This window comes from Camarhynchus parvulus, chromosome 5, assembly GCF_901933205.1.
Source record: "Camarhynchus parvulus chromosome 5, STF_HiC, whole genome shotgun sequence".
NCBI classification, from domain to species: domain Eukaryota; kingdom Metazoa; phylum Chordata; class Aves; order Passeriformes; family Thraupidae; genus Camarhynchus; species Camarhynchus parvulus.
The window spans coordinates 37381345-37395230 of NC_044575.1; the positions used below are offsets into that span (position 1 = coordinate 37381345).

The 13886-nt window shown below is 35.4% G+C and overlaps 1 protein-coding gene across 2 annotated transcripts in view; it reads right to left on the bottom strand.

Moving 5' to 3' along the window:
• Window positions 1-13886, bottom strand: part of SLC25A21 (solute carrier family 25 member 21) — a 232564-nt gene that overhangs the window by 8609 nt on the left and 210069 nt on the right. For both annotated transcript variants that reach the window (XM_030949645.1, XM_030949646.1), the window contains 3 exons: window positions 8130-8189; window positions 5645-5752; window positions 1642-1806 (listed from right to left, as the gene is read on the bottom strand). In XM_030949645.1, the coding sequence (XP_030805505.1) occupies window positions 1642-1806; window positions 5645-5752; window positions 8130-8189 (333 nt within the window). The remainder of the gene's footprint in view (window positions 1-1641; window positions 1807-5644; window positions 5753-8129; window positions 8190-13886) is intronic.

Genomic DNA, 13886 nt, shown 5'->3' on the forward strand with positions numbered 1-13886 from the left:
ACTGTGCAAGCCACCATGTAAGGCACTGTGCAGTGGTTAAGCATCAGGCAAATCCCACTTTTTTTGCAGTTAATCCCACACTGATTAAATTGCCTTTTCATTTTGCTAATATTTGAGGACAGCTGGGTCACTGGCTGACATTGAAGTAATTTCCCTTTTGTTTTCTACATATATTTAAACCCATGTTGTAGATGTTAAAATTTTTCTGCATCATACAGAATCTGTATAAAGTACCAATTTCCTTTAGATCATAAAGCTCTGAATCTTTCTAATAATGTAATACTTGTTTCCTATTTTTTAAAATCTGAAAGGCTAGGAAAGCATGCTTATGCCATGTTTACTGTTCAACATGCTTACTGTTCAATTCCTATGCAAGAACATTTCCCATGATTCCCATAGAAGCTACACACTAGTCTCTGTCCTTACCTGCATATTTTCCTGAATTTTTGGCATAGTGATTATAATTTTTTAATCTTTTGATCAACACAGAAGTGTTTACTCCTGTCTTAGCAACAAGCTGTTCCTGTGCCTTGAGTTTTAGAATGTATGACTAAAGTGCACTGTAAAATATGCTTAGATACACTGTAAGGAACTTGTAGAAACTTGTGGGTCAGCTCCTCTTGAACAATTCAATTTACTGTAATAATCTGCAAATAAGAAGTGGAGGTTTTCTCCATTTACACAACGCTGCCAACAAAAATACCAGGCTACTCAGAAGTGCAGAAAAAAAAGAGGTGTTACTTCATATGGGAATAGAAACTGATCCCTTTTGATGTGAATTGCACCTTCTTACATGTATCTCACTACATATTACACCTGTGACTGTTTAACTGTCATCATCTAAAAATCACATTAGTGAAAACAGACTTCAATAAGTAGCATACTGGAATCATTAATAAACCATTAGTTTTTTCTCACACAGTCATTTCAAAAGTTGCTGATATTACCACGTTTTCATTTCTAAAATTTCCTTTTGTTGTAAAAGGAATGTTTGCTTCCTTTCTTATTTAAAGTAATATAGGACTATCAAAACTTCTTTAAATGAAATTACAGCTATAATGATTTTTTTCTTTAATTATAAATGATATAAAGTCCCTGTGCATGACCCTTTACATCCTCTTTTGGACAGTCTCTTTCCCATAAGGATGAAACTTCCCTGTCATCCTTCAATACTAGGTTGAACTCGCTTTTGAGTAAATAGGTCCTGTGCCTGGCCAAAATAATCTGCATCCTGCAGCTCAGCCACCTCTGCAAGCTTAGCCCCTATGTGAATACTGACAGAAGTTCTAGAAACTGATTTTTCTCTTCTAGGCCAGTTTTCCACAAAAATATTGCATACATACCCAACATAAGCACAACATGTCTGTATCGCATTCGCTGCCTTTTTGCACTTCTACCATGCTATAAAGGGGAATTCATAAAAATGATAATTCAAGTATGACTACACTCAGCTTTCCTTAAAAAGTGAGAAGATTGAGTCCTTAATTTGCTTCCATTAAAATACTATGGATTTCTGCAAAACAGAGCTAGGTTAGCCACTGTTGATCACTAAATACCACAGCTTTGCACAGAAAAATACAGTGTGAATAAAAATGTCAAACTTCTTATCTGATTGTCTGCTGCATTGTATGAAGAACTTACTTTATTGACGGGAAGAATGTTTTTCACATTGAAGTAGAATCCAAAGTAAACCATGTTAAAAACTCCGTGACGGCCCAGTGTTGCAGTGAGGCCTTTGTTGAGTCCTCGGAAGCCCAGACCACCGGTTTTAATGATCTGCTGAGCTTGAACAAAGCTAGATGGTTGCTACACAAGTTAAGCAAAAGAAGGAAGAGATCATCTTTACAAAAAGAAAACAATAAATATAGAACCATTTCCATGCTCTTGACAAACACAGTATTGCCAATTCTTATAATTTTATATTAAGTATCACTGTATTTGTTATTTTCCCTTTCCTGTGACCAATAAAAACCACAACTTTAATTAAAAAAAGATTCCTCATTTTTCTGATTGCAGAATAAGATGAAAGCAGGACTTGAGTACTGTAAAAGAGTAGTACTGCAACAGATTTTCATTTCATAAAAGACAAAAAGGAAGAAATTGTCTCATATCAGACAGAATCTGCCTGACTACATGCACCTTTGAACTTTTTTTGAATATACCATGATATTCAGAATCAGCTATTCCCCTTCTGAATATTTTACATTTTTAGCAGCTTTATAGAAACATTACTGTCAAAAAGTTGGTGAATAGAGTTTGGTTTTCTCCAAAGTAGAAAGCCAAAAAAAGCCATAAAGCCATAAAGCTCTGGGTAACCAAATCTATAATTAGAAAGGCAAAACATGACTTCCACTAGGAGGTTCAAACATGAAAATATAGAGGAATTTTGACTACAGCACTGTGAATACCATTAATTTCAATATACTTATTTGTTTAATAGCTTTCCATTTCAAAATATCACTGTGGTAGATCCACAGCATCAGCCAAATGATGCTACTATATCTGACACAGCATATGACTGCTTATTTAGGTGACTGATGAGTTTAATCTTTAATACAAAGTTTCATTTTGTTTTTTTTGTGCTCCAAAACTGGACATTAGATCTTTAAGAAATAATACTGCAACCTTCAATATTAAGGTATCTGCTGGTATCCCTTGTCTTGACTATGGATTTACTCATGCCTCAGAGGGGAAGCCTCTCACCTGCTGAACACCTGAGATGGGATTAATAAGCCTAAATATAGACACCTGCAATGTCTACACCCGACTTCCCTTTTCAGTTCTATAGTAACAAAGAGGACTCTCTTTGGCAGCACTCCCCTTTTACCAAAGGAGGTGTCATCATGTCAACTGATCAAGTCATAGAAGGTCTGCGGTTCATCATTGATGACGGAAGGACCTTAGACAGAGGAATTTATTGTACAAACATCTGGAGTTAATGCACTTCACACAGCTGTTGACTCTTACTTAGTATAGACCTATACAGTGGAATCTGGAATCAGATTCTTCTCATCCTAAAGCAGAAAAATGGTATTTATTTAATTAATCATAACTCATGTCAGGTGAGAAGATTTTAATCATCACACCAGCTTCTATAGCCAGTGAGTTATCCAAGGCTACAGGGAAAGGGGAAAAAAAAGGAAAACCAAACAACATGGTGTTGGACTTCTTGCAGTCTACTTTAACAAAAAGCCACCATTATTTTTACCCACAGCAATCCACATTACAAAAGGGCTGATACGTGATTTATAGTGGCCTTCCTCTTTAAATCTCTCAGCCCTGGAAAGATGATCTGCTACCACAGAACAATTCAGCTGTCACTGCAGGGTGTGAATATTTGCTTTGGGGGTGTGCTGGAGTCTGGGTGTGAGTGTATGTGCTCATGCTCTTCCTTGTTCCTTTTAAACAAGATATATTTATTATTTCTATACAATAGTCAAAGAAATATGTGAACTGCATTAGGTTTCATCATGTTGTATGAAAGCTCCACAATGGGATAGGTACACACTTTGCTTAAACCTTTTAGAAAAACAGTGCATGGTAATGCCTTGTGCTGTATAATATAACCTCTGGACATGCTTCTTCCAATGGGCTTGAGTTTACATGCTTTATTTTGGAATGTTCTTTAACATTTTCTTAATGAGAACTTGATGTCAAGGTATTAACTCACTGGAGTTTTTTCTAATTTACAGCAAATTTTGAAGTTCTAATACTTTGGAAAGATATATTAAAAATTAACATGCCCACAATAGAACAATCTTTGTGATTTAAGAACTTAATTTTGCTTGGGTTTTTTTTCCCTAAAGCAATTAGTTAATATTTCCAGTGTAAACTAAGTTTCTAGTAGGGTCCAAATACCATTCTGTCACAATTTTATTTGTATGATAATATACTATTATTTGGATTTTGTGAAATTTTGCATTTAAATTAAATTAGAGAATATTCACCTGAACAAAAACAATTCAGGATGCTTTTGGACAGCTACAGTTCAATTATTGTATTATTCTGAAGGTCAGCAAGGAAGGAATGCTGTAACTAAAGAAAATAATCGGCTAAAATTTACAAACTAAACCACCCCAGACTTTGGGGGGGTTTTATAAATTTTGCAGTAGAGAAAAAATTAAAGTGTATGAAGTGAAAGGATACATTGGTCTTTTTCAACTTTACAAGGAATAGTTTGTTCAAAATATAATTGTGGTTTGTTTATACTTAAAAGCTTTTTTTAAGCTAGGATAATTACATTTTCACAACTGTGAAACAGAAAGATCCAGAATATCTGTTCACTACTGCTGGAGGAGTAATAGTTAATAATTTTTATCACATCATCTTCTTGAGAGACAGATCCTCTCACACATTGCTTTTTCCTACTTTCAGTCTCTCTTCTTCCAGGATCCTAAACTCCTGCTCTGCATTATTTATCTGTTCAGTGGCTTTGCTGCCCAAGTTTAAAAAATGTCTAGACTGGAGACTTGCAGCAAATAAACATGTCTTTCATATGCATTGAGAATTGAACAGGAGTATACCAAACATTTTAAAATTTATTCTGGAAGAAAATGCTTTTCGGGATGAGTTATGGAGTAGGTACCAGTTACTCTATGACATGTGGAAATCAGTAGCTGTATTTTTCCAGAGTGTAGCTGAGGAGCTTGGCCCCAACAGATTATGTAAATGGCCAGGTCATAAATCTCTTTACTGTGCACCCCCCAAAACTGTTCAATTTGTGCAGATGAGTGCTACAAGGCATGCAAGTATTAACTCAGTCAAAACTTAATAGTAGAATATGCAAAAATCATGTCCCACCAGGGATTCAGCTAACCTTTTCATGTGAATGCTTATGTCATTTGGCACTTCTACCATGGTACAGCTGATTCCTCAAAAGATTTTGAAAAAGATGGTTTGACAATTGTTATTTTTAACAAACGAGAAAAGGAAAAAGGAACTTCATTACTGCCTTCCTTCCCTTTATCCTGGAACATGTTCCGTATTAAAATTAATAGAAGCTAGTGCATTCCTGAGAACACTTGATTTTCATGAATCACTGTTTTCCAGTTTAATATTTTTCCCCTTTCAGCAGTACCCAGAATCGTGGCCAATGTTTTGTACAATTACTCCTTTGGACGAAACAATATTTGAACAACAGAACTCTGAAGTTAGGCAAGAATTTGAATTATCAATGTACTTGTTATATAACAATTTTCCAGTTTGTGCTAATAAAAGTGAAGTCTTGTAAGTAATTTCATCCAAGAAACATTGCATAAAGTACAGCAGCTGGACTCTGTCTAGGGCACAGGGCCGTGGTGTTTTATGCTAACCTCCGCTGCTGGGGTAAATGTGCTGTGTCCAAGGGGCTCAGGTTTGTACTCCTGGATTGCAACTCCTCACAGTGCTGGGTTGCTGGCTGCTCAGGAGGGATGAAGGTGCATTTCAGAATATTTACAGGGAAGGTGCTGATGCCTCTGACAGTACTGCAGGCATCTCTGCACACCTGAGGGCATTGGCTGTTGGGTCTCCTCAGTTTCTGTTGAGCTTGTGGGGAAATCATTTGCATCCACCAATATATTACAGACATTCTGCTCTAAATATGAACCTCAAAGTGCATTATGCCAAATAAAATGGAAAAAGGAGAAGGAAGCAGTTTTCCTACCTCTGTGAAGGCATTCTTATTGGTCTGTAAGGTAACCTTCACTACTTCAAACGGGTTAACCACAACTGCCTCTGTCAACCCAGATCCCAAGCCAGCAACAGCAAATGCCTAGGAGAGTTCAAATGAAAATTGAGTATTAAGGAGTAATACTTCCTCTACATCAGATTGTGAAACTGAGGGATACAATGCAAACTGCAAGACTACAGCAATGCAGCAGTATTCTATTGCTAAACAACTTTAGCCCTTGATAGATGCTGACAGTTCATGAAGACAATATGACAATAGCCATAAACCATATTCCAAAACAATCAAAACAAAATATTGTAGCACTCCATGTCCATGTATTCTCTTTTCAGCTAGAAGGGAAAATATGGTACCAAATGATTGTGCAAACATGGAAAAAGTGGCAAAAGAATGTCCTCATGTTATCTTTGGGCGGACTCTGAATAATAACACAAATATAAGTGTAGTTATGCAGCACTGGAAAAAATAAAATCCCTGAATTGAGCATTAAGCACATAACACTAAAATATTAACTTTAAAATACGTGTAAAAAAATAAAATAGTTCAGTACTTAAGCAAATTGCACAAGTAGGAATGTTCACCTAGTAGTTAAAAATCCTAGAAAGGTTGAAACAGGAATGAGTGGCACACGGGGAAATGTCAGCATTCATTGCAAGGATGAATTAACTCCATTTACTTAGAAGCTGGTGGCATTTCAGTCATAGATATGGAAATATTCACTGCTTTGCTTTCCCTCATGGCACAACATTTTAAGTTTTTTTTAAACAAAAAATAGTATTAAAATATTTAGGTCAATTGAGAAAATTCAGAGACGTTAAGTTTAATGATCACTTTACACATTTATTGCCTTCACTTAACATCCCCAAACTCTCTAGGTGCTGAAAAAAGTCCCAGGACCAAAATACATTCTAATGAATCCATTTGCTGAAATTCAAAGAAACAATAGTAAGGGAAAAAACAATCGTGAGAAAAAACTTACTTAATGCAGAGGGATTTGAGCAGGGACTCCTGAGAGCTCAAGAAAGACAGGAATGAAAAGTTAGAGGGGTAGTGGCAAACACCAGTCTTACTGCCTTTGGAGAAGATTGTGTTACCAATAAATTGTTTTTTCCAGTAAGATGGGAACATTTCATCATCAACCATGAGAGGGAAGCCAGTAGGAAGATGATGCTAATGTATCCACCTGTCTTTTAATAATACATATTGCCTTGATATGAGGTCTGTTGAGGTACATAGAAACATTCTGCCTGGCTTAGACCAGAATCCCCCTTAGTCTTCTTTTTCCCTCACTACCTTAGGACCAAAAATGCCTCTATAATAACAGTACTGCATCAAAAATATGAGGGATTTCTGATTGTTCTAAGCACTGCTGTATCTGTTTTATGAATCACAGCAGCTTTTGGGCTGTAGTTTTCAGCCTATTTTTTCCCCCCCAGAAAAGTGCTGGGGTACCATAGAACCTTCAACTCTGTTCTTTCCACTTGCTAGAGAACAAGTATCAGTCTCTCTATATACGCCTAAGGATGACAACTGCTGAAAAATACCAGAAAAAATAGGAGAGACTGCAAACAGCTATATGGCCAGTGGAATAATTAAGAGGAAGAGGAGACTTGCTTTAACCTAGTTAATAGAATTCCATGACCATTCACTCGCTGCAATTAAAGGGAGATGTAACTGGAAGCAATACTCTTTTAAAGAGACTTGAAATTACCAAAACTCTTATATCACAGCCTTAAAAAGATCAATTGTTTCCTAAAGTTATGATGTTATCATCATGAAAAATAGGTATTTACTATGATTTACATTCTTACACCACAAGAAGCAGTAGCTCTTATAAAAATGCACAATAGCAGAATAAAGATCTACACATGAGAATGCAGATTACACATGCAAGCTGCATATTCGCATTAAAACATTTCTGTGTATATGTATGACCTGCATTTTATTTTAAAACCAAGGAAGTAGCAAAGGACCTCAAAGGAAGTAGCAATTTCTTATCAATAATTGTTTCTTTTATAAAGTTTTTAAAATAAGACCAAGATCTCTATTTTTGTTATAGTTGTACTGTGCCTTGGAGAATAGCACTGCGAGGTTGAAGTGTTAAACTATACACGACAACATGAATAAATAAATATTGATAATGTTCAACTTTTTTTGTTATTTCATAAGAATTAAGAATGACAAGCTGTATACAGACTCTTCCATGGTGACTGTTGCTATCCCTGTTCATGAATGTTGTTGTAGGGAATTATTTTGAGGACACTTGATATAAAACATAATGTATCAATTTTGATATATTCTTATCAATATTTTCTTATCAAGGGACAGGTCTGTTTTGAAAAACTCTGGATTGAGCTGGACCCTTTAATTTTGGGCTTCTTCTGTGGGAGGAAGCAGATGAGACAGACTGTTCAGCAGACACATATTACATCAGAGCATGAAGTTCTGCATCCATACATACCAGTCCTGGTGGCAATGACGCATATCCCAGAAGCTTCTTATATTGTTCAAAGGTAAAAAACTGTGAATAGAAGATAGATTGAAATTGAATTGAAAAAAATTATTAGTTACTTATACAAATTAGTAAAAAGCAGAGTACTGAAATTGAATTGAAAAAAATTATTAGTTACTTATACAAATTAGTAAAAAGCAGACTACAATGGAGTTTCACTACCTCATATCCTGAGCAGCTGCACACAGTTCTGCAAAATAAACGTAAGCCACTTTTATTTCACACTTTCTGTAGCAGTGTTAGATGTGCAAGAGTAGACAATCAGGCTTCAAAACTGATTTTATTAGTGTGTCATGCATAACAGCAGCATAAGTGCAATTCAAGTAATGCTTTATCTAAGAGTTCACTTACATCATGTAGGACCAATTTAAATTTATAAACTTTTCCTCTGGCATTAACTTTCATATACTAATGTAAATGTAGTAGCAGATATTACAGTTTTCCCAAGAAATCACCCCCACATCCTTAATGTAATGTGATGCAATCACTTTTGCATTTCTCAAACACTAGTCTGCTTCTCATCAGAGAGATATAATTGGGTATTTTGAAGATGGAAATTCTGCCATTTTTATAATCTTCTACTGTCAACAGGTACATTTCTTTTCCTGTTCTCTCTTTACAAATAAATCTTTCAGTCAATTGTCTGCTTTCAAACAGTGGCACCTCAAAGTTCTGAGCATCTGCAATCCCTTAGAGAATGTCTTGAAAGCTCTGCTCATGGGTGTTTGAATATCAAGAAAAAAGTAAAATCAGCTTCACCTGCACCAACATGGTAAAAGGCATTTGCAAAGGCTCACTTTGCAACCTACAATGTCTTGACACCCAAACCCTTTAGTTTTAAGAATAACTTCTGTGAATTCTTATAAAAATCAAAGCATAATAAATGAATGGATTTGTTCTTCCAAGAAGAAGGTTTAGAATAGCTCTGACTGCACTGAAGTTAGGAGGAAGCTTCCTGTTGGCACACACAAACAGACTTTCGCTGCCTAGCTCCTTGTCTGTGGACACAAAGATGCATGGGTCAAGATATACTCTAGAGAAAGAGTATATGTGACATTTTACAAATTGTTGGGAAGGTGCCCTCTGAAATACAGCACACAATCTAGGCTACTATTCAAAAAACAACTCAGATTACATCATATTCAAAACAGGGCTACCAGCACCATTAAGGAGAGCTTAGAGATTGCTTTAAGAATGAAGACTGAAGGAGAATAACTGCTTTCCTTGTTTAGTTTAGCAAAAGAGATGCTGCAAGAGAATGTAACACAATGAAGATATGTAACATAAAGAAACTAGGTGTAAAAGCAATATATACTTATAAGTAGAATGTGACTGGAGAACTGATGAAGCTTTCTTGCAACTAAAAGAATCTTGACACAGTCTTCCAATAAGAACAATGGGGGAAAAATCTTTAAGTTGTGAATGGGGGAGTTTGAAAGTTTATGAAGGAGATTACAGAACAAACCCCATAGTGTCTTAAATTCATATTCTGCAAACATTTTACTGAAGTCACTGGAAAAGCAGTCTAGTTGCTATCACAAAAGACAGATCTGAGTGCAGTGAAAATGATCCTCTAGCATGAGGGTGGCAGAAATTGTGGGCTAAGAAGAGTAGGTATCTGAATTCTAGGTAACACCAAAAACATTGGAGGTGTTATTCCACATAGTCTTCACACATGGAACAACACAAGGTCCCTAACCACAGCTTGCTATTTGTGAGTCCTGTAATCTGTGTAAGAAACATTCACATCTTTGCATGCAAAATAAAGTGGCTTTTACACAGCATGTCTGCTATGATGGGAATGAAGAACAAAAACCTCTCACAGTTCCACCAAGACTGCATCAGTGCAGGTTCATATCTCCTAGCACAAGAGCTGTCACATCCCAGTCTAGCAAAAGTAAATAGCCAGAACTTTTAACTTTCCTGTCTGCTTTCCAATGCTGGCCTGTAACATGTGATTAGTTCAGAGCAAGCTGGTTCAAATGAAGGTAGGATCCTTGGAAAGTTGGTGAATTCTGTGACCACAGAGGGGACTACAATCCCTCCACACAACATCTGCTGATGCATGAGACAACAAAACTGCTTCACCATGAGAGGAAGGCAATGAGCAATGAGACCAATGGAGATGTGGGAATCATAAGAAACATAAGGGAGTAGAGTTTTTAAGACAAGAGAGAAAGACTGTGTGGCCTGTGCTGAGTCTCAGCCAAAGAAGGCAAGCTCTGTCCCTCACGGTTCAGTACTACAGACCTATCAGAACAAAGCAGCTATTCCATAAACCACGTACAGGAACATAAGTAATAAGCACCACATTTTTCATTTGAACTTGTTTAGAGCCTTGTCCTATGGCAAAGTCAATAAAATTTTTCAATCAAGACCTGCTTCAAATGAAAAGTCATAGAAGTCACTAGAATCATACCAAAACCATCTGAGAATTGGGTGTAAATGTGTTAATAATGCCACTGTCTTAAAGCAAGAGGGAATATGTATACATAAGCAAAATTGGGTTGTTAAATTCTGGAAACTGATGGGCTGATACTCTGGTCACTGGACAGATTTTTTTTTTATATCCTCAGCTGGGATTATTATATAATTTTGCAGAAAAGGTCCTAGAACTGGGATCCAGATTTTGACTACCTTCCAAAGAGTGCAAAGATTGAACATTAACCTTGCAAGCATCTTGCAAATATGTTTAAAATTTTTGCATTGGCCTTGACAATAATCAAAAGATCAAGTGTTGCTTAAACCCTAACTCTATCTTTTTGAAGGTATAATAGAGGTCTAACAAAGTGGGAGGGTAAGCTGCTTCACTGAACTAAATTAATTTCTTATTGTGATAAAATTTACTTTATTCTCTCTCCAGCATCTTTCTAGTCATTGTTACCCTCTTAACCTTTAATGGAATTTCTGGTATTCCTTAATGTTTTCCATAGTGTTACAGATCTGTAAAATAGTTGTAATAAAAGCAGAATTACATTACCCAGCAATTTTTTTGGTCTTTAAAATGTTACCTTAAAATCAATAGCTTCCTAGAGTCATAAATAAAATAACTACTTAATAGTGACTATGCTTTAAATAATTTTTAAAAGAAAAAAATCTCTAGCAATAAAATTTAATATAAATGTTGCTGGGTGTACTAGAGTGGCTAGTATACATACAATTAAAAAAACCCATGATTTAATAATGTATCATATGACTTTATATACATCCACCTAAAATGTTTTTAAAAACACAGCATAATTTGTCTTTTCCTCTACAGTTGTATTAATATCTTTGTGCAAAAAAATTTCTCAGAATAAGCGTATTTAAAACATGCTTTTGTGTATATAGTAACCAATATTGTCCATCTGGCAAAGATACACTTTAATTGAAGTTACACAGAAAATAGCCAAAGTACTTACCAGATGTCTCAATAATGCTAAGATAAAAATATATGCTTGAAACAAGATGTCTGGGAACACATGAGCAATATAAATTTGCCCCAAAAGTTCATCTGTTAACCATTGTATTGGCACCATCATTTCTTTCCTCCAAGTTCAATCTAACAAAAAGTTATAAACCCTGACTTTTCATCTTCCAGAAATACCAGCTTTCTTTTTAGAAGGGAAATAAAAAGAGAAAAAAAAAAATAGTAAGACAGACATGAGAACATAGTGGACTAAAAATGAAGCTTTATCTTCAACATTTAACTGAAAAACTGGGGCTAAATAACTTCATTTTAATAGCTTTATTTTTACTTGCAAAAATACGCACCAGATAAATAGAATATTCCAGTAGCACAAGTACATTTCTTTTCAGTACAAAATCTCCCTTGTCTAGTCTCTACTCACTTTTATGACACAGTAACAAGAAGCTTTCAAAAAACTTCATTACACACATAAAAAGAAGCTACTGGAACCTAGAAAGTGCCTCTTTTCCTTCTGTGCTTTCTCAAATCTCAGAATCATTGGCCTGAATGTAGTCTTCCTCTAAATCTCACTAGTCATTTAGGCAGTCAGGAAGGGACAGCTTGAGGCTCGTTTCAATGAGGAAAACTATTAGAAGAATAAAGGTTGGAGGGTGGGCCAAAGAAAGCAATGATTTTTCCTTTGGGGTCATAGCCAAATAAGGTTAGTGGAAATTTGATAGGTTGGATTTGGATTCTCTTCAGGTCAAAGCCTGGGTACAAATTCCACTTTCGATGTTAAAAATTGTACTGGCCTATGACATCTGACACTGAATTGTTCCATTATACAGGTTCTTACATTATTGTTCAGCCTTACATTATTGTTCATTCTTACATTACTGTTCTCTCACTGAATTCTTCTAATGTAGAATACAGCTGATGTCTCAAAAAAGTTATCCTGATGTCCTTGGAAGAGCAGCAAATTTAAAGGAATATTGTAAATAATAAAAGAATTCAACAATTAAATTAAAACCCTATCATGTTTAACATTTAAGCTTTATTCTCATGTTTTCAGAAAACTCAGCTCTCACATAAATGCCCAAGAACTAGGTAGAAAGCATCCCACAAAGAGAGGACAAGTAAGACATTAAAGGAGCCAGTAGCTCTTGATGTAAAAGAGTTTGAGAGAACTGAGTCTGTTTAGCCTGGAGACAAGAAAACTAAGGTGATTTAAGTTCTGTTTCCCACCATTCAAATTTTATACAGAAAAGTCAGACTTTCTCAGAGGCCAGCAAAAGAAGCATGAGAGGAAACACACAAAGGTTGCAACAGGAGGATTTGGACTGGATAGAAGGCAAAATTCTTCACAGTAAAAGAATTAAGGACTGGAGGAAAAGCACAGAGAGGCTGCAGTCTCCATTCTTTAAGATTTCAGAACTCAACTAGACAAGGCATCTGAACATCCTGATGTAACCATGAAGTCAGCTCTGCTTTGTTCAGAGATCCTTCCCAACTAAAAATCTTTTTATTATTCTATAATTATGTTGAATATCATGGGGTTTAAGCCAATTAAATAAATTTGAGTAAAGGAAAGTGATTCCAAGTTTGTGAATGACTGAAAATGGTAGGAGAAATCAAATGGGTTAGTATTTTAATACATGCTGGAATCTAAAAAGCACAAACAGATTTACTTTATCCTGTTTCAAATGAAATTAAATGAAGAGGCAGAGGAAGCATCACAATATGAAGAAAATGAATTATTAGGAATCTTCTAAATATTATCCATCTATTCTTCACTGCCATTTGCCATTTAACCGGACTTTAGTTTTCCTGGTTTTATTAAATAATTTTGAGATAAGTGACATATGTCACTTGCATCTAAAATGCCAGTGCAGGCAAGAAGATGACATTACCAGAACTCCTTTAGGATTCTGTTACAAGGTCACATCCTGTCACTTTAAACAAATATTATTCCTCTGTAAAGGAATTGGAATGTGAATGATTAATTGCAGACTAAGGACCAGAATCATATGCAGCCCTTTTAGAAAGAAACAACAACAAAAAAAAAAAAAAAAAAAAAAAAAAAAAAAAAAAAAAAGAAAATCAAGACATTCTGTATAATAACTGCTTTTAGACACATTTTTTGCAACTATGGAAACTTCAAAGTCCTGAAGTAAAAGACTAAGAAACATTTGCTCTTAACACAATGGTTGCTTTGATAGATTTAGAACCTTAACCTTAGAATGATGTGCTTAATAACTAGGTTTTAATTAAAAAGGTTGAAGGGCTCAACTGAAAAAATTGATGTATTGAAGTATTTA